The 20,585-nt window shown below is 40.8% G+C and overlaps 1 protein-coding gene across 2 annotated transcripts in view; it reads right to left on the reverse strand.

Annotated features, from left to right (window-relative positions):
* LOC109837392 overlaps window positions 7,105-20,585 on the reverse strand; it is a 15,967-nt gene continuing 2,486 nt past the window's right edge. Inside the window, exons 2-5 of one of the 2 annotated variants that reach the window (XM_020405622.1) lie at window positions 15,902-16,725; window positions 15,281-15,439; window positions 7,800-8,064; window positions 7,105-7,336 (exon numbers count right to left, since the gene is read on the reverse strand). In XM_020405622.1, the coding sequence (XP_020261211.1) occupies window positions 7,221-7,336; window positions 7,800-8,064; window positions 15,281-15,439; window positions 15,902-16,720 (1,359 nt within the window). In that variant the 5' untranslated portion in view covers window positions 16,721-16,725 and the 3' untranslated portion in view covers window positions 7,105-7,220. The remainder of the gene's footprint in view (window positions 7,337-7,799; window positions 8,065-15,280; window positions 15,440-15,901; window positions 16,726-20,585) is intronic. The other variant, XM_020405623.1, reaches the window with a different exon arrangement.

Below are 20,585 nucleotides of genomic sequence, written 5' to 3' on the forward strand. Positions count from 1 at the left end.
TCTCTTAGCACAACGTTACATGTGGAACGGACTTAGACAATCCACATGCTAGCCCGACTCAAACGGTAGTCGGTAAAGGCTTATCAAATCCGTTGATGGCTGAGGGTTTGCCAAAAATCCTACGCACGTTTACAGGCCCATCAGCTTAATGGATGTGAGTCGAGACTTAAAACAGATGCGCCAAAGACAAGTCTCAAAGACTTAGTCAAAAATGCACGGAAGCCACTTCCATGTCTCAAGTCAAAACGTCGAGGTCAGACCCGCGTTGCAAAAATCATGACGCCGAGGTCACACCCGGGTTTCAAATTCAAAACGCCGAAGTCAGCCCCGCGTCTCAAATTCAAAACACAGGGGTCCACCCCCGCATTCCAGAAGTAGGATTATGACGCATACCTTCGCACAGGTCCTACATGGCAAATCCTTTCAACCAAGATACCTTCGAAGCAAGTGCAGAGAACGACTCCTTTACAACAAGGAATCAACAACTCCAGGATCAGAGTTGAGATCCAAAGTATTCCGAAAATTCGTCCCAGTCGACCGTGAACTTTCGAAAACTTTGGAGAGGGTTCGGTAGGCTGTCTAAAAATCATAATAGATAGCTTATCCTCCATCAAACACCGATGATGGAAGTTACAATCTGACGACTTCCAGAAGGCTATAATTTGAAGACTTTCACGTAGATCGCTGAAGGTTACAATCTGACAATCTTCATGACAACCGATGAGAGCTCTAGTTCAACAGCATTCATAATCAACATCGGGAGTTACAATCTGACGACTCTCATATTCTCAAGGAGCCAAGACGAAGATTACAAGATAATGATCTTTGCAACGCTTACTTTGTGATAATCTCTTCAAAGACAAGACGCGAAGGTCCTCCCCGTGTGTCAACATCAAAACGCCGGGGTCGATCCCGCGTTACAACATCAAAACACGAGGGTCGAACCCACGTTACAACATCAAAATGCCGGGGTCGATCCCGCGTTACAACATCAAAACGCGAGGGTCGAACCCACGTTACAACATCAAAACGTTGGAGTCGATCCCGCGTTACAACATCAAAACGCGAGGGTCGAACCCACGTTACAACATCAAAACGCCAGGGTCAAACCCGCGTTACAACATTAAAATGCTGGAGTCGGACCCGCGTTACAACAAGCGAAACATGAGCGACCCTCGCGTTCTGGATGTTCAGTCAACACCCAACCTCGCGTCTCAATACTAAGACGCAAGGTTAGGGTCCTGAACGCCAGGTTGGGCGTTTGACTCATTCAAATATGAGTCGAACGGTTTTCAGAACCATTTTCCCCACGATCTGAGGAAATCACGCCCACTTAGGAGCGGATTTAGAGGGAAGTTACACCCCCTTAATCCCCTATAAAAGCGAGTAAACTCAACTGAGTTCGAGGGGGTTGGATTTTTCTTGGCTTGAATCGACCATTGAAGGTTGGCTTTTTGGAGCTAAGAATTGACAGCAACAGGAGAGATCCTTGGGCGAGCTTTTGAGGGGATCGGCATCATCCTCCAACGAAGATTATCTTCAACTTCGACAACAGAGAGCTTTGATCCTTGGCTTATCAACCGAACTTTCGGTTCAAATCAACTCTTTTTCAAGAGTTCAAACTCGATCAGAGTTATCAACTCATCAAGAGTTTTAAATTTGCCACGCAAGTTCTCCACAACGTCAAATCGTGAGGAGAAGACATCGTTCCAGTGAATCAAGACGTCGGATCGTCAACGGAGAGCAAGTTCGACACAATCAATCGAAGGAGGCACTCCATCGCTACCAAGAAGAACCCAGTTTTAAACAAAGGAGAGAATCAAATTCATTCTCCTCTCTTTTGTAATCGGAATCCAAATTGTAATTGATTTTGAGAGGAATACAAGTCAATTTTTCTTTCATTGTCTTTTTACTACAAATTTCCTACATACACTCCCTTCTTCAACTGAGGCCAATAATATTGTTTTTCAATGGCTGCAATTATTTTATCACATCCCAAGTGTCCTCCTAGTCCGCCAGCATGAAGGTCTCAAATTATTTGCTCTCTTAGTGAACTCTGGGGTATGCACAATTGATCTCCATAAAATAGATAATCATCCTGAATATGAAAGCCTTTAACTGATTTATTTTGAAGGCAGTCGTCCCAAATCTTCTTAAAATCTCCATCATCTGTATACAGCTCCTTAAGGTACTCAAACCAAATCACTTTAGCATTCAAAGTTACCAACAATGCAGCTCTCCTACTGAGTGCATCTACAACCTTATTCTGATATCCGGATTTATGCTTCAAAATAAAGGTGAAACACTGCTGATATGCAATCCAACGAGCATGCATACGGTTGATGATAGTCTGACTATTAATGGTCTTCAAAGCCCGATGATCAGTGTGAAGCAGAAACTCTCCCGAGATCAAATAGTGCTCCTAATACTTCAAAGACTGAACTATGACATATAACTCCAGCTCATATGTGATCCACTTTTGCCAAGCTTTGCTGAGTTTCTCACTGTAAAAAGTAACTGGACGCCCTTCCTGAGATAAAACACTACCAATTCCTATGATGAACGCATCACAAGCAACTTCAAAGACCTTTTGAAAATCTGGAAGTGCAAGTACTGGTGCGGTGGACAATTTCTTTTTGATCAGTGCAAAGCTACGATCCGCATCGTCCCCCTAATTGAATCTGCCTTTCTTCATACACTCAGTGATAGGAACTACAATACCACTGAAGTTTCTAACAGATCTTCTGTAGAACGTTGCTAGGCCATGAAAACTATGAACTTTGCTAACTGTCTTCGACGTAGGCCAATCTCGAATAGCACAGACCTTCTCTTCATCAACATGGATGACCTCTGCGCTAACAACAAAGCCTAGGAATACAAGGCTACTGGTCATGAAGTTACACTTCTTCAGATTGATGTACAACTTATTCTCCTGCAAAACTGTTAGTACCTCCCTCAAGTGGTCCAGATGTGCAGTCTCACTCTGGCTATAAATCAGGATATTATCGAAGTAAACTACAACGAACTTACCGATAAAGGGTTTTAATACATGATTTATCAAACTCATGAAAGTGCTGGGAGCATTAGAAAAGCCAAAAAGCATTACTAACCATTCATACAGGTCTTCTTTTATCTTGAATGCAGTCTTCCACTCATCTCCTTCCCTAATCCGAATCTGATGATAACCACTCTTGAGATCAATCTTTGAGAACACTTTTGATCCAGATAACATGTCTAGCATATCTTCCAGCTGTGGGATAGGAAATCGATACTTCACTGTTATTTTATTGATAGCCCTACTCTCCACACACATGCGCCACTCTCCGTTCTTCTTTGGGACTAGTAGTGCTGGTACAGCACACGGACTCATGCTACGCCGTATAAGATCCTTCTGGATGTGATCATCCACCTACTTCTGCAAAATTTCTCCTTCCATCGGATTCATCCGATAGTGTGCTAGATTTGGTAGTCGAGATCCAGGGATGAAATCAATCTGATGTTGAACATCTCGAAGCATTGGTAATCAGAGGGTAGATCGTGAGGCATAGCTGTATCAAACTGCTGCAAGAGGGTTTGAACTCCAGGTGGAATTTCGGTTGTGGTAGAATCCTCCTTTCCTGACAAAACAAGAGCATAAACCTTGTTGGACTGCTTCACTTTTTTCATAAAATCTTCATTGTCAACGACTAAGAAAGTCTTCTTTTCAGCCACATTGGTATTGACAGGCTCCTTCTCAGTTAGAGGCTTGAGCACAATTTGTCGACCATCCTTCTTAAATATATAAACATTATCCTTTCCTCGATGTGTGGCATCAACATCAAACTGTCATAGCCTGCCTAATAAGATATGACATGCGTCCATCTCAACTACATCACATAACGCCTCATCGAGATAAGTTCGGCCAATGGAAAAGGATGCCCGACACACTTCATCAACTTATATGTTGCTACCCTTTCGAATCCAACCAATCTTGTAACTGGCGAGATGCTTCTCTATCTTTAATCCTAACTTCTCTACCATGCGTCGAGAGATAATATTCTCACTGCTCCCACTATCAATGATAACATCACAGATCTTTTGTTTCACGGTGCATCTCGTGTGGAAGATGTTATGCCTCTACAATGGCTCTTTTGTCTTTGGGGCCAATAATAGACGCCGCACAACACATGAGAATTGTTCCCCATCATCATCAGGATCCAATCCACCACCGTAGTCTTCAACTTCGTCACGGTCTGTAACTTCATCTTCATGATCCACTATGTTCACAACATCTCTTTTAGGGCACTGATTGGATTGATGACCAGGCTGTCTACATCTATAACACTTGATTGGGTCAGACTTGGCATATGGGTTCGGGGGTGTAGTCTTCTTTGCAGTTGTTATCATTGGACCCTTACCTTTCTCTATTGTAGTATCTTGATCAGAAACTGTTTGGGACTAATACCACGATTAAAGCTCGTGTGCGACCCGTCGGAAGCTGCCCATGGGCCTTTACTATTTTGTCCGAGTTGTTGCTCCACCTTCTCGGCTAGGCTAATCGTATCTGCTAAGGTATAGGTCTGTTGTAGAGATACACGATCCTGAATCACCATCTTCAACTCCCCTGTATATCAAGACATCTGTTGGGCCTCGCTCTCGTGTAAGTTATTACAGGATGATAGTCGATAGAATTCCTGTGTGTACTCATCCACGGTTCTTCTACCCTGCTAACAATTCTGGTACTGTCCGAATAAAACTTGTTCATAATCGCTTGACAAGAAACAGACTCTCAATTGCTTCTTCATCTTTTCCCACCTATCGACCTTTGGCTTTCCTTGACGAGATCGATTCAGACAAACAGATTCGCTTCTTCATCTTTTCCCACCTATCGACCTTTGGCTTTCCTTGACGAGATCGATTCAGACAAACAGATTCCCACCAAGCTGAAGCTCCACCTTGACGAGATCGATTCAGACAAACAGATTCCCACCAAGCTGAAGCTCCACCTTTGAGTCGGTAAGCCACTACTTTTACCTTCCGTTCTTCTGGGATCTCCATATACTCAAAGAATCTCTCTACTTCTGCAATCCCGTCGAGGAACTCTTCAATATGAAGTTGCCCGTTGAAAGATGACAGATCCATCTTCATCTTGAAACCTCCAGTGTCATAATTATCCCTTCGTCGTCGGTCTCTGCGATAAACACCGCGGCGTGGAGGTGCATAGGGATCTTCCTTGCTGTCGGATTCATCATATGGAGTCAGATCACGTCGTTGGCGACCATCAACGCGATTTTGAACTCTCATCGGGTTCAGACGCTCCACTGCCATCATAAGTCACTCTATGGCAGCCCTTATTTGATCACCATTGGTCTTCAGTTGCTCTACGTCGGACCTCATCACGTTGAACTCAGTTTGAGGAATAGGGGCTTCATCACCTACCATCGGATCGGAGGAACAAGGCTCTAATACCAATTGACGCAGCGCGAAAGTTGTAGCCTCGAAATCCACCAAGGACAATCTTCGAATCCACGAAGAGCTTCGAATCCACGAAGTAAATATTGAAGAAAAACCAAGGACAATCTTCGAATCCACGAAGAGCTTCGAATCCACGAAGTAAATATTGAAGAAAAACAAAATTTTATTAATCAAAAGTTCACGAAGAGCTTCGAATCCACGAAGTAAATATTGAAGAAAAACAAAATTTTATTAATCAAAAGTTATGCATTCAGGGCTTACAAGACACTTCTTAAATAGAAAAAAAGAAACAAGACTCTTACAAGGACTCAAACTCTACCCACAAATAGTAAAAGAATTCCTAAAATATTAAAACTCCTAAAAAAAAACTCATTATTACTAGGAAAGCCCACCGGTCAAATCTGAGATCGAATCGGATTTGTTTCCTAAACAAAACAGACTCCTAAAATATTACTAAAAATAGTAAAAAAAACAGACAAAAATATAAATATCTCTCAAATTGTAAGGAATTTGACGAAACGAAAAACGCAAACCGAACCCAAAGGGGTGGGTTTGGATGGCTCCGTCTCGTTGAGATAATCAATTTTCATATATAATTCGTCCAATTCTGACGTACGGTTTGAAAGTTACGGCCGTTTCTTCGAAACTAGTTATTTTCTTTGACCAGGCCCGCATTTGGGCTTGCGTCTTTCCCACTTTGACATAAACATGTCTGCTGTGTGTTCTACATCACTTATGTTGGATTCGTCAAGGATTTCATCATCGCCAAAAAGAAAGTGAGAGTTCTTTTCCAAAGAAAACTTGAATGGATTCTAGAAATTAGTAATGTCTTTTTTATTTGAGTCATTATTAATATGCATGCGCCACCGCAAGTAAAAACCATGAAAAATTAACCTCGCAGGTCTTGGTCATATTGATCTTTTTTTTTATCGCGTCTTTGACGCACACGGGAATTGAAACCAGACCCTACACAAGAGAGTAACATGACTTTGTCATGTGATCTACTAGGTGGTCCAGATGTTACCTAAGATCGTCCAGCTCGTATTGCTCATCTAATGACCGAAAAATATAGTTGCAAATTGTTGTAATTTGTAAACATAGTTAAGAGTTACAATTACCACAGTTTGCTTCTCAATTAAATTTGTGAGGTACCGAACAATCCCTATTGTTGTAAAAGAAAGTAGTAGTTCTAGCAAGATAAACAGTTAATTTCATTTGATTTTTGTAAATTATAAATAGAATGGAAACTATAATCTTCTAGGAACCAAATAGCCAATGATCAGATTGGAACTGAAAACTATGTATACGGAAATTTTAGTAGAACTAAGTATGAACAATGAAATGAACCCTTAAAATGAACAATGAAATGAACCCTTAAAAATACATTCTGCGTCCTCACTTTTCTCTTAACTTCTTATTTTGCGCTTCCTCCTAATCTGAGGCACTTCTAATACAATTACACGCCGCCCCACAGAACGCCGTACATCTTAAAAAGAAAGATATGCCCTTGACATCCATATTTCCGTCTACGTGGCATGCACCGAAATCAAGAATAGAAGATATACAACCAATAATATCTTTATATAAATTATAATTTAAAACTTAGCTTACATTCTCACTGTGATAAGCAAATTAGATAGGATATACAACTGAAGGAAACCTGTCCTGTAAAGATGAAGTACCATGATGAAGGAGTACATAATGATGCATACATAGGTAACACAGAGCAACAATCTGTTACATTATTTGAAGGCCGGATCAATTGGTTACAGAGATTGGTATCCTTCACCATTTTTTCGGCTATAGCTCATGCGGATGATGACCACAGCAATCACGCCAACTACAAGAAATGCCCACCAATATTCTCTTAAATCCTCCCTCCCTGCAACCCCACCAATATTCATGTCATTGATCATATTATATAGCACATATAGACATTCCATAAAAAATAAAAATAAAAAGACATCCTTTGGCAATCCGCAACTTTGTATGGTGGTTTTTTATCCGTACTAGTTCAAAATGTTGAAACTTTTGTTGTCGTGTGTGTTTATTAAGGTCAAAGAGCTACAAATGGTATCACCATATCTCACGACAATTCATTTTACTTGATAAGCACTAGCTCACCATTTTTAATAAAAGGAAAATTGTATATGAGCTGACAGCTCATTTTACAAAAGGATTATCAGTCCTATGCATGACATGTGAGCCTTTTACTAGTCATATCATATTGATGTGAGGACTTATATGTCAAAGAGCTGACACCCCATTTTGCCCAGTGGCCTCTTTTATAAATCTCACAACCAATTACAACTTCACAAGAAAACGAAATTAGAAAGAATGCTTACATGATAAAGTTAGGTCGTGGAAGAGCAATCTGGACTTTGGAGGCGCTTGTGGTCCAGCTACAAGGATGTAGAATAGTCCCATAACTCCGGTGTGCATTTGTGCGCTGCTATAGTTGGATACAAGAGTCAGAGTCTCTCCATCTGCAACCTTTACAGAGCCTGGCTTTGGATAGCATGTTGACATTCCTACAATGTACCCATCCTCATTCCCTGCTTCCTCTCCGTTTCCGTAGGTTGGGACTGAAGTGCATAAGTCCCTTCCATCCTAAGGGGTAGAGGGGGAAAAAACCATCATAATTTCTAATAATGAAAATTTATTTTGATTGATATCATAATTTGGTATTTGGACAATCCAATATGAAACTCTTGGTATCATCTCTCTAGTTGTATGACACAACAGTCTGATGGAGTAGCTGCGGGCCATCTCAGGGTACAATTAGTTTGATAGCATGATAAATAATTTGGCTCAGAGTTTTGTAGAAAACAATACATGTATGGATTGATAACAAAGTTTTATGGAGTTTTATAATTTGAGACCAACCTAATAATAGAACACGTGGAAACAAATGCAAATAAATGGGCACTTCCAATCCCTCTTATATGGAGACTGTTGCGCGCCGTGTGGAAGCATGCTCGACAACTAAACGAGTCGGTGAGCGATGAGAGAAGAAAACCAAAACCAAACACGAGTGCAATTCACAAAATAACGACCAAAATCACACACAAACACAGGAATTTACGTGGTTCGGCAATTGCCTACGTCCACGGAGAGAGGATGAGGAGATTTCACTATATGGAGGAGAAATACAACGGGTTACAACTCACAAAATCACTCAAATATAACCCTAACCAAAGCTCTCAACTCCCTCACAATATCTCCCTCTCAAAGTGCTCAAAACAATGTTAATTCTCTCCTTAAGAAACCCTAAAAAACGTGGTTCTATTTATAACAAAACACAATCCCAAATAGATTAGGATTCTAAAAACGAGTCTGCCACACCCATGGTAAACATGGCAGATTCTACCACACCAAGGCAGATTCTACCACATCCATGGCAAACAGGGCAGATTCTACCACCGGTGTGGCAGACACCATACGTGGAGTCTGTTTTGCTTATTCTTCACGTTTTTCTCAATTCCTTTGCCATTTTCACAGAGACTATCTATTGTCACGTAAACTTGTTGAATCGGGGACTATATTATAATTGTGTAAGTATATACACGACATCTATCCAACAGATTCCTTTTTCATTTATTTATTTATATACTTTTACTAAAACAATTCAGCTCGGAGTTTTGTAAATAACAAAATCAGACATGATTACAAAGTGCAAAGGTTTAAGAAAAGTTATATGATGCACATTAAACTACTAATAAACACATTCAAATATAAAGGCATTTCTCAATCCTGAAACTACCGATTGTCAAGTATATAAACTTTGTTAATTTGGACTATTTTTTTTTTTTAACTTGATAAGTATTTACACAACATTCCACCACCACAAATTTTTTTATTTATAAAATTTTTATTAAAATAATTTCAATGTTTAACAAGAGAAAAAAATGACAAAATTCAAGCAACACACAAACACAAATTAACGCAGAAGACCATGATGTCTTGCTCAATTACTACTTGGTTATTGGGCATCTGATCTAGTAATGCTGTGGAAATCTATAGACGTGGTTAGCCATTGGTACCCCACTGAGCTAAACATGTTTGTTCTCCGCATCTACTTCTATGTTCTGTTCACACCTTTTTCAATGAAACACTAGCATTTTTAAAGGGATGGAGTGCTCTTGAAAAAATGAACAAAATGCTCCTTGATGCAAAATGGGTAAAAGTAAACGTAGATGTGTTTTAAATGCGAAAGTTAAGAGTGTAAAACTAAAACCCACAACCCTAATTCAGAAGTCACAGGATCCTTTGGTCTGGTACCAAGGACCCTTTGATATGGTACTAGAGGCTTTGATATCAGAGCAAGAGAGGCTCAATTTCCAACGTAAAACAGAATTAAAAAAAATTGACACTGCTATGTGAGTGAGTCCAAGATTCACCAAAAAAAATAGCACTCCGCTCATAGATCCAGCCATTGTTAGTCTAAGGTGTAGACCCAAAGTTCGAGATGAAAGCTGGAATCAAAAGGACGAGAAAACGAGCAGACAGATCTGCGGTCGACCGGGTCGGTCGACCGCGAACGTGCACAAGAGCTGGGAGAGCTTGGATCAGGTCGCGGTCGACCGGGTCGGTCGACCGCCAAAACCCTGTAGGAAAACTACTCTCGGGTTTTGCCATCGGTCGACCGCGCCAGTCGACCGCCAAACTCTCTGGAATGTGATCGGTCGACCGGGCCGGTCGACCGCGAGTAGTTTTGGCAGTTTCCTGTTCCTTTTGGGGTTCTGTTTCAACCAGAATTCTATATATATCCCAAACGATTTTAGGGTTTGTACTACATCAAAAAGAGAGCTTTTGACTACAAATAGAGAGAGAATTTCAGAGAGATTAATCCCTTGTTTGAGAGCTTGTATTTTCTTCTTCAATTAATAAAGAGATTGTGTGGTGTGGCTCCCGAGGACGTAGGCACGTTGCCGAACCTCGTTAAATCTGTGTGTTCATCTCCTTTACTGTTTTTTGCGAGTTAGATCTTTATTTGTGGCTTTATTCCTACTTTCCTACTTTCAACACAAGGTCCGGAAGGACAAGGGTTCAATTGATTGTTTCGAATCCCCAACAACTGGTATCAGAGCTTCGTTCAGCAATTTGTGTGAAAGCCATGGAAGAGGAAAGCAAATCAAAGATCGAGAAGTTTGACGGTTCAGACTTCGCCTACTGGAAGTCGCAGATGGAGGACTATCTGTACTAGAAGGACTTGTATCGCCCGTTGATGGGCAAGGAAAAGGGAAAGAAGAAAGAGGAGTCAGATGGTGATTAGGAGGTACTGGATAGGAAGGCTCTAGGGCAAATCCGGTTGTCGCTCGCGAAATCAGTAGCCCACAATATTCTGAAGGAGAAGACGACGGTGGGGCTTATGGAAGCGCTCGCGAAGATATACGAGCAACCGTCAGCAGCAAACAAGGTACATCTAGTCAAAACTCTTTTCAACCTCAAGATGGCAGAAGGACGGTCCTTCACGATGCACCTCAGCGAGTTCAACACGATTGTTGATCAACTTATCTCTGTGAACATCACGTTCGATGACGAAGTGCAGGCCCTTCTACTACTATCGCAGTTGCCGGATAGTTGGGCACGTTGTGTGACGTCAATCAGCAATTCGGCGGGGAAAGAGAAGTTGAAGCTGAATGAGGTTGTTAGCATGATTCTATCCAAGGAGGTTAGAAGGAAATCGTCCGAATCAGAAGGTTCAGGTTCAGCCCTAAGTTTCGAGCAGAGAGGCAGAAGCCAGAAGAAAGGAAATCAGAATAGGAATCGGTCGAAATCAGAATAGGAATCGGTCGAAATCAGAATAGGAATCGGTCGAAATCAGTGAAGAAGAGGCCGAACTCGAAGGTTAGGTCTATCAAAGGGAAGTGTTGGAACTGCGGCCAGGAGGGCCTTATGTCTTCGGTCTGTAAAGCACCAAAGAAGGATGCGGGTGAGCAGGAGGCTCATATCGTGCAGGATGCCTTGATCCTTGCTATGGATAGCGATTCTGATTCTTGGGTCATCGACTCAGGAGCTTCTTTCCACGCCACTGCTAATAGGAAACTACTTCAGAACTATGTAGCAGGGGACTTTGGTAAAGTATATTTGGGGGATAATAAACCTTACAATATTGTTGGAAAGGGCGACGTTCAGATACAGATAAAGGGCTCTAAGTAGAATTTGAAGAATGTAAGACACGTGCCGAAGCTGAAGAGGAATCTTGTTTCGGTGGGACAGCTTGGAGCAGAAGGCTACGTTTCAACATTCACCGGGGATTCGTGGAGAATCTCCAACGGTACTATGGTTGTTGCCCAAGGTAATAAAACATGAACTCTCTACCTCACTTCACATGCGAGTGACACCCTCGCAATTGCACCTGGCAAGGAGAGTACAGATCTGTGGCACAATAGGTTGGGACACATGAGTGAGAAGGGAATGAAAATTCTACATTCACAAGGAAAGCTAACCGGGATCGACGCCGTGGAAGTCGGAGTTCGTGAAGACTGCATCTTTGGGAAGCAGAAGAGGGTTAGTTTCCAGAAGGGTGGAAGGCCACCTAAGGCTCAGAAGCTAGAGTTAATTCATACAGATATATGGGGCCCAGCCAGTGTGTCTTCTTTTGGCGGTTCGAGATACTACGTCACATTTATCGATGATCACTCGAGGAAGGTGTGAGTTTACTTCATGAAGCACAAGTCAGAGGTGTTCGAAATCTTCAAGAAGTGGAAGGCCATGGTCGAGAACGAGACAGATCTGAAGGTGAAGTGCTTGAGATCAGATAATGATGGAGAATACGAGCTGGAGGAGTTCAAGAGGTTCTGTGCTACGAATGGGATTCGCTTAGAGAGGACTACTCCAGGGACGCCGCAGCAGAATGGCATTACAGAAAGAATGAACAGGACCTTGACATAGCGTGCGCGGAGCATGCGACTACATGCAGGTCTGCCTAAGACATTTTGGGCGGATGCGGTGCATACGGCAGCCTACCTAATTAATCACGGGCCATCAGTTCCATTAGATTTTGGGATTCCAGAGGAGGTTTGGAGTGGAAAGAAGATAAATCTCTCACATTTACGGGTATTTGGTTGCGTGGCTTATGTTCATATCAGTGACCATGTCAGGGACAAGCTAGAAGCTAAGTCACAGAAGTGCACATTCATTGGATACGACATTGATGAGTTCGGATATCGCCTTTGGGATGAAAAGAACAGGAAGATCATCAGGAGCCAGGATGTGATATTCAATGAGGAGGTGATGTACAAGGACAGGTACAATACCAAGGATAGCCAAAGCAGAGGGAGCAGCACTACGGATACAGGTGGATCCAAGTACATGGATTTAGAGGAACTTCTAGATGGGGGCGACGATGTCATTTCTGACCGTAGAACGGAGGAGACTACATGTGCAGAAGCTACTACCCAGGGCGTGGAGCTTAGGGGGTCATCCAGGGTACCCAAACCAAATCTCAAATACCTCTCGTCACTTGATTATCTACTCTTAACAGATAGCGGAGAGCCGGAGTGTTATGAAGAGGCAGTGCAAGTGAGTGAATCTCAGCAGTGGGAGCATGCGATGCAGGAGGAGATGGATTCTCTACTCACTAATGAGACATGGGAGTTAACCCAGCTACCTGCACAGAAGAAAGCCTTGCACAATAAATGGGTCTACCGGGTCAAGCAGGAGAGTGATGGAAGCAAGAGATTCAAGGCCAGATTAGTCGTGAAGGGGTTTCAACAGCGGGAAGGAGTTGACTACACGGAGATATTTCCCCTGTTGTGAAACTCACAACCATCAGAGTGGTGTTGAGTTTGGTAGCTGCAGAAGACCTCTTCCTTGAGCAGTTAGATGTGAAGACTGCCTTTCTTCATGGTGACTTGGATGAAGAAATCTACATGAAGCAACCTGTTGGCTTCATTGAAGAAGGAAAGGAAGAGATGGTGTGCAAGCTCAAGAAGAGCTTATATGGTTTGAAACAGGCTCCGAGACAGTGATATAAGAAGTTTGATAACTTCATGCAGAACAATAGCTACAGAAGATGCAATTCGGATCATTGCTGTTATTTCAAAAGATTTGAGTCCAGCTTCATTATTTTTTTATTATATGTTGATGACATATTGGTAGCAGGACCGTGTTTAGAAGAGATAAACAGTTTGAAGAGACAGCTAACAAAGGAATTTGCAATGAAGGATCTGAGTGCAGCGAAGCAGATTCTAGGGATGAGAATCAGTAGGGATGAAGCTGAAGGGACATTGAGATTGAGCCAAGCTGAATACATTGAGAAGGTACTTCAGAGGTTCAACATATAGAATGCTAAAGTTATTAGCACACCCCTTGAAAGTCAGTTCAAGCTATCTGAGGAGCAATCACCTAAGACAGATGCAGATAGAGAGCATATGAGCAGGGTCAGGTTGTCATATTCTTTGGGCATTAGGAGTCTCATGTACGCGATGGTTTGCACGAGGCCGAACATCGCCCATGCAGTGGGAGTTGTGAGCAGATTTGCAAGCAACCCAGGAAAGCAGCATTGGGAGGCCGTGAAGTGGATAATGCGGTACTTGAGGGGAACAACGAACAAGCAACTATGTTTCAGGAGGAAGGAGTTGGTGCTGCAGGGATACGTGGATGCGGACTTCGCCGGTGATCATGATACGAGGCGAAGCACCACGGGGTATGTTTATACCTTAGTGTCGACAGCAGTGAGTTGGGTCTCACGTCTGCAGAAGATTATGACTTTGTCTACAACCGAGGCTGAGTATGTCGCGGTGACTGAAGCAAGCAAGGAGATGATCTGGTTGAACGGGTGCTTGGAAGAGTTGGATCTGAAGCAAGGGAGAGGAGTTCTTTATTGTGATAGCCAGAGCGCTATACATCTTGCCAAGAATCCAGTATATCATGCCAGAACGAAGCACATCGACGTCAAATACCATTTTATACGCTCGCTGATCGAGGACGGAAAGTTGCATTTAATGAAGATTTTGGGGAGTCAAAATCCGGCGGACATGTTGACGAAGGCAGTCACCATTAAGAAACTGGAGTTATGCGCAACTTCAGTTGGCCTTCACGAATAGAAGACGAAGGCGAAGCCACACTACGAGGATCGGCGAGATCGTCGAGATATTGTTGATTGAAAGAAGAATTTTTTCGGGGAAAAGATACATGCGAAGAAGGGGAGAGTTCGAGGGAACTCATTGCAGGCACTTTGGTCTCCAAGTGGGAGATTGTTAGTCTAAGGTGTAGACCCAAAGTTTGAGACAAGAGCTAGAATCAAAAGGACGAGAAAACGAGCAGACAGATCATCGGTCGACCGAACCGGTCGACCGCCAAACTCTCTGGAATCTGATCGGTCGACCGGGCCGGTCGACCGTGAGTAGTTTTGGCAGTTTCCTGTTCCTTTTGGGATTCTGTTTCAACCAGGATTCTATATATACCCCAAACGATTTTAGGGTTTGTACTACATCAAAAAGAGAGATTTTGACTGCAAATAGAGAGAGAATCTCAGAGAGATTAATCCATTGTTTGAGAGCTTGTATTTTCTTCTTCAATTAATAAAGAGATTGTGTGGTGTGGCTCCCGAGGACATAGGCACGTTGCCGAACCTCGTTAAATCTGTATGTTCATCTCCTTTACTGTTTTTTGCGAGTTAGATCTTTATTTGTGGCTTTATTCCTACTTTCCTACTTTCAATACAAGGTCCGGAAGGGCAAGGGTTCGATTGATTGTTTCGAATCCCCAACAGCCATGTTAGATTATAAAACTATTACCCTCAACTTCAGAGTTGTGATTGTGAATCTCAGTTCAATGATAAATGTCAGTCTTAATGCAGATTTATAATAGTATCCACCTGGCCATAGAGGGCAGAACCCAGTCCACCTGAGTGCTGGTGGGCAACTCCATAGACAATATCGCCTCCACGAGGAATGACCACACTTGTCTTCCTGGTATCAAGACATTCTCCATCCTGTACCACTTCTGGAGCACATGAATCAACTCGGTACTCCACCTACATTAATCCGTAATTCATTAGAGCGGATAGTTCAACTATAAATAGTTGTATGATAATCTTTTCCCATAATAGCACTGTGTTAACTAAAAAAGAAACTGTTTTGAAGAAAGTGTGGTAATTTCCTATGCAAAACATAAGCGGGGAGTATGAATGATATATATAGGATCATATATGGAGTTGAAAGAAAACAAATAAAGGGGAATAAATAAGAGTTGAGACTCTCAGGTAGTGAATGGAATATCGTAGCTCTTGGACTTCCTGAAGCTCAAGAAAATGCCCGATTCAGACAAAACATCACAGCAAATGTTAAGGAAAAATGTGACAAAAAAGAATGAAATAATGGCAATATCACAAATGGTCTTCTCGTTTAATGATTATTTTTTTATAATTTTCATCGCGTCTGCAATGTCGAAATGTCAGTCCTTTGAAACTGATTAAAATTTTATATACTATGCATACCTTGCAACTAGAAGGTTGGCCTTCCGATACCTTCCCTGTATCAGTGACATCGAATATGTAAATCTTGACAGGCACTATGCTCTCATCCCACCGTGCCCACTTCACAGTATACCTCAGGTATAGTTTCCTGGCCTCGGCACCGTTAAACCCGTCCCTTAATTGGCATCGAGTCTTATCATAGCAGCAAAGGAGCCCTCCAATATAATCTTTCCTCAAAGGATGCCCGAATTCATCAACAGTCACGTTGTAAAGACTACACTTGCACTCGGTGCACCCTGAACGATCCTTCACCCCTCTCGTATCTATAGCATGAATATTCAACAACCATCTCTCCTCATACCCACTAGGAATCTTCTTCGGGTCCCCAACTTCTATACCAAAAGGTTCAGGGACCCAAGTTGAAGTTTTTCGTGTTTCCGAGCCGAGTCCAAAGTACTGGCCGAGGGTTTCCTCGCAAACCCCGGAATTTCTTGCCAGAATAATTTTCGAAAGGTCATGGTCAGATTGAGTTGCCTTCTCCCCGTAGTATCTCTCTATAACCCAATGATGAAGATAGGTCTCATGAAGAGGGACTGGGACTCCATTTTCGTCTACGACTTCTGCATCAAAACTTTTGAGGGCAATGTGGCCTCTTGGAAAAGGGATATTGAAAAGAAACTCGTTCGCCACTGAACCTGGTCGTAGAAAAAAAGGAGGGGAGAGAAACACAGAAGTTTGGAGGACTGAGTAATCATTTTTCTCAGGGGTCCTCAATGCATGCTGAGATTTTGCTAGCAGCAAGAGCAGTAGTGAAGATACCCACAGCTGAGAGTGCCGCATTCTGGCTGAAAAGGGAAGCAAATGGGTGTCATCAATTGCAAGGGAAAACACGGAACTAAATTTCGAAGTTCAAACATGCAACCTAGCTATTTCAAATTATAATCGGAACAAAAATAAACAGTGAAAAAAATCAAAGTGCCATTAAGAAGAGACAAGAGAACGGTCTCTATATGAGTGCACTGTCACAAAGGGCCCCGTCAATAGAAGTATCAAGTTCTCATATAATACAAAGCTCTTCCTTATTCTGTCTATTAGCTGGAGGCGTATCAAGCCAAATCTATCGGTTGGCGGGGAGCAGTGTATTAAGTTTGTCAAGTACTAAACCGATTTAAGATAATCTGTTGCAAGATATACTAGGCGTAGATCTGACCATATCATAATAATTATTTAAAAAAAAAATAGTAAAACTAGACTTTTGGTAACAGTCATTGCTTAGGGCTGCTGGAAAAGGATTCTTGCTAAAAGGGACAACAAAATCTGATAGGGAGGATATCAAATAGGCCATTACCTTTAACCTATATCGCTTATTCTTGTCACGTGCCTATGCGGAAGCGTGCTCGCTCACCAAACAAGTCGTAAGCACGGGAGAAGAATAACCAATCACACACGAGCACAATCCGAAACTGAAATACAACGGATCAATCACAAACACAGAGATATACGTGGTTCGGCAATTTGCCTACGTCCACGGGAAGAGGATGTGGAGATTCCACTAAATCAAGGAGAGTACAAAGAGTTACAATCTCACAAACTCACAAACTAACCCTCAACCAATACTCTCAACTTGCTCACAATATCTCCCTCTCACAATGCTCAAAAGTCTCTCTAATCTCTGATTACAACTCTCCTCTTTTTGATGATCATAATCTCTTCTAAGAAGTTCCATATATATAGAAAACCTAAAACCAAAACAGACTAGGAATTCTAAAGCAAAAAACAAAACAAATTAAAAATCCTAATAACCAGTTATGAAAACAGATTAAGAATCATGTTACCAAAATAGATTAGGAATCCTAATAACATGTTATCAAAACAGATAAGAAACCTGTTATCTAACAATTCTGATTGAGAGGCTAGAGCACTGATATTCTTTTTTTCTTTCTTTTTTTTTTGGTGTGGGTGGGTGGGTGGGTGGCGTGTGTGTGTGTGTTGTGGGGGCGGGGGGGGGGTCGTGGCTCTTGCATTTTGATAGTCATCATTTGCTTCTTAAATTATACTTACCTGAAAAATTTTAAATAAAAAACAAGGACAATGGTCCATGATACAATCAGAGATAAATTTGGCGAGACAGTCCTTGTGCTCCTGATGTTGTTTCAGAAAATTGAAAATGTTTCTTTTGGCAGCAATGGGCTTCTGCAATCAATAATTGCACATCACACCGCTGGCAGTCACTTCTGCGTCAGCCTGCCCCTATGTACTTCTCCGTCACAGAGCCAATTCAAATTTGGATTCATCTGTTAGGCATCTCCAACGCATAACCCTCCAAATTTCAGCCCTTCCAAATTGGAATTTCTAGAATATTCTAATTTTGGAGGGTGAAATTTGGAGGGTTGCTCACAACCCACACTCTCCAAATGTTTTTCTTTTTATTTTTTTTTCATTAAAAAAGCATTATAAATAAATAATATGTGGATATGTTTAAGTTAATAATTTTATTGTTAATAATTTATATTTGGTAAAAAATTTATAACATTATAAAGGTGTCGATCGAGAGTTTAAAAATAGATCCTCGTGATTTTAAAATTTCATCGTCTGATACTTATTTTATTTATTAAAAATTAATAATTTTATAATAATACTAAAAATAATTAATCTTAGTTTCATTTTAAAGATCTTAACGAGCCCTTTCCAAAATATATATGATTTCAAATATTAGATTAATAATTTTTTAACTATATTTATTTATTTGAAATTTAACATTTTAATTGTTAAATTACTAAGGAAGGATGCAAAGTGGTAATTTTTAAGAAATATCAAATAGTAAAAAATGGTATAAATTGTAATTAATAAACGGCATGAATAGTGTTATGAGAGACGCACCCTCTTTTTTCTCACTCACCCTCTAAATTTGGAGGTCAAATTTGGAGATCTCCAAATTTGGATAGTGGTTGGAGAGGTTCCAGCTCTCCTAAATTTGTGAAGTTTTGGGAGTATATAGACCGGTTGGAGATGGTCTTAAGGACTCTTAAACCATAGTGGGCTCATAGCATAGGGACCACGAGATGAAACCTTTGACAACACAACAAAAAGATTGATGAACTTCCTAATTTGAATAAAAGAACATGAAAAAAAAGTAGAAGAAACATCTGGCGTCTACTGATGGGTTTTTAAAGAAGAGTCTTAGCACCACTTGTCAAACTAAAAATGGAGATAAACCCAGTATATGAAATGATAACTCCTTGTGCTACATTAAAAAAAAGTAAAATTGCACTTAACCAGAATGTTTCCTTCTTTTTGATAGGAAAAAAATATTTACGAGCACTGTAGATTTTGAGTTTCTAAATATGAAATGTGGGCGCAGCTTTAGTAATCAACATACCACGGCAAAGCAGTGCGCTAGCTCATGGGGAGCCTTGTTTTGATTTTCATGTGCGCCGTAAATACCCAGTAGTTATGGTTGTTGCTATGTACGTCCAAAAACATATTTTTCTTTTAAAAATAAATATAAAATGTGGCTTCCCCTTTCTATTGTAAGGAATGTGTCGGTTTGCCGCTCAAAAAAATGAGGAAAACACCCGCCACCTCACAATTTCAAAGAAATCCCCCATGTGCCACATAGGTTTTTGGTTTCAAAGGTTTTCCCATTCTTCAGTTCGGTTTCGTTTGAAAATTTAAGAGAAATAAACGACACGTAGGATCCACATCACATTTTTAAGAATGTCGTTTTACACAAACAAAAACCTCTGAAAACACTTGGAAACATGTCAAAGTCAATGGAATTTTTAATATTTAAAAAGCACTGTTGGAACAATGAATGCGAATTAAACAAGATTATTTAAATGTTTCACATTCTCCATTTCCCTATTTTTTTGTTCAACACGAACACAAGAAATAGAAAACACATGCACTGTTACTATTGCAGGCTTTTTTGTCTCTTTATGTGACATTGCGCGGTTTCAAATGGTGATTTCTTTGCGAAACGAACACAAAAAATGAGAATGCTGAGAAAAATCTGAAATGTCATGATATCAATGAAATGTGACATTTTTCATTTCTTGTTTTTCGGAAAACAAGCCGAAGCGGCCCTAAAGAATATTGAAATAATAAAACCGCCCTCTATAGATTTGGTCTAGTTAACATGAAATGATGCCATTTCTAATATTCTAAACCAATTTTTTCGCTTTAGAAATGAAGCAAAAATTCATTGGCAAAGATTACTACTCTTAATTCATAGAAAAATAGTGCAATTGATTCAGAAAAAAAAATGGCATATAAGATCTTAAGACTTAAATATCGTAAAGACAAAGTTGCTAACAGGATTGAAGGCCGCCCATCTCATTCAATAAAAAAATTTACTACTCTCGTAATCCCTACAAACAAATAAACTATCTCAGTCAAGTTGCCACTCCAAATATATATAATATAATATATATATATATATATATATATAATTCTTTTAGGTCATAGAACAAGTTTGCCCAACATCGCCAATTCACACCGAGTAAATTGAAGAAACCCAAATCATGTAATCCTCAACATTAATTTCTCCCATTATTTTGCAACATAAATATCCAAATCATCGTCTACCAAGATTAAATACAAGTTCCTGAGGATTATAAAGTATGGCCTTTCCTAAACGTGAGAATTTTCTTGCGGAAACCCAAATGCTGCCCAGTTGCTCCCCAATTCTTTGAAATCTCTTCTT

The sequence above is a fragment of the Asparagus officinalis genome, chromosome 4, assembly GCF_001876935.1.
Source record: "Asparagus officinalis chromosome 4, Aspof.V1, whole genome shotgun sequence".
NCBI lineage: Eukaryota > Viridiplantae > Streptophyta > Magnoliopsida > Asparagales > Asparagaceae > Asparagus > Asparagus officinalis.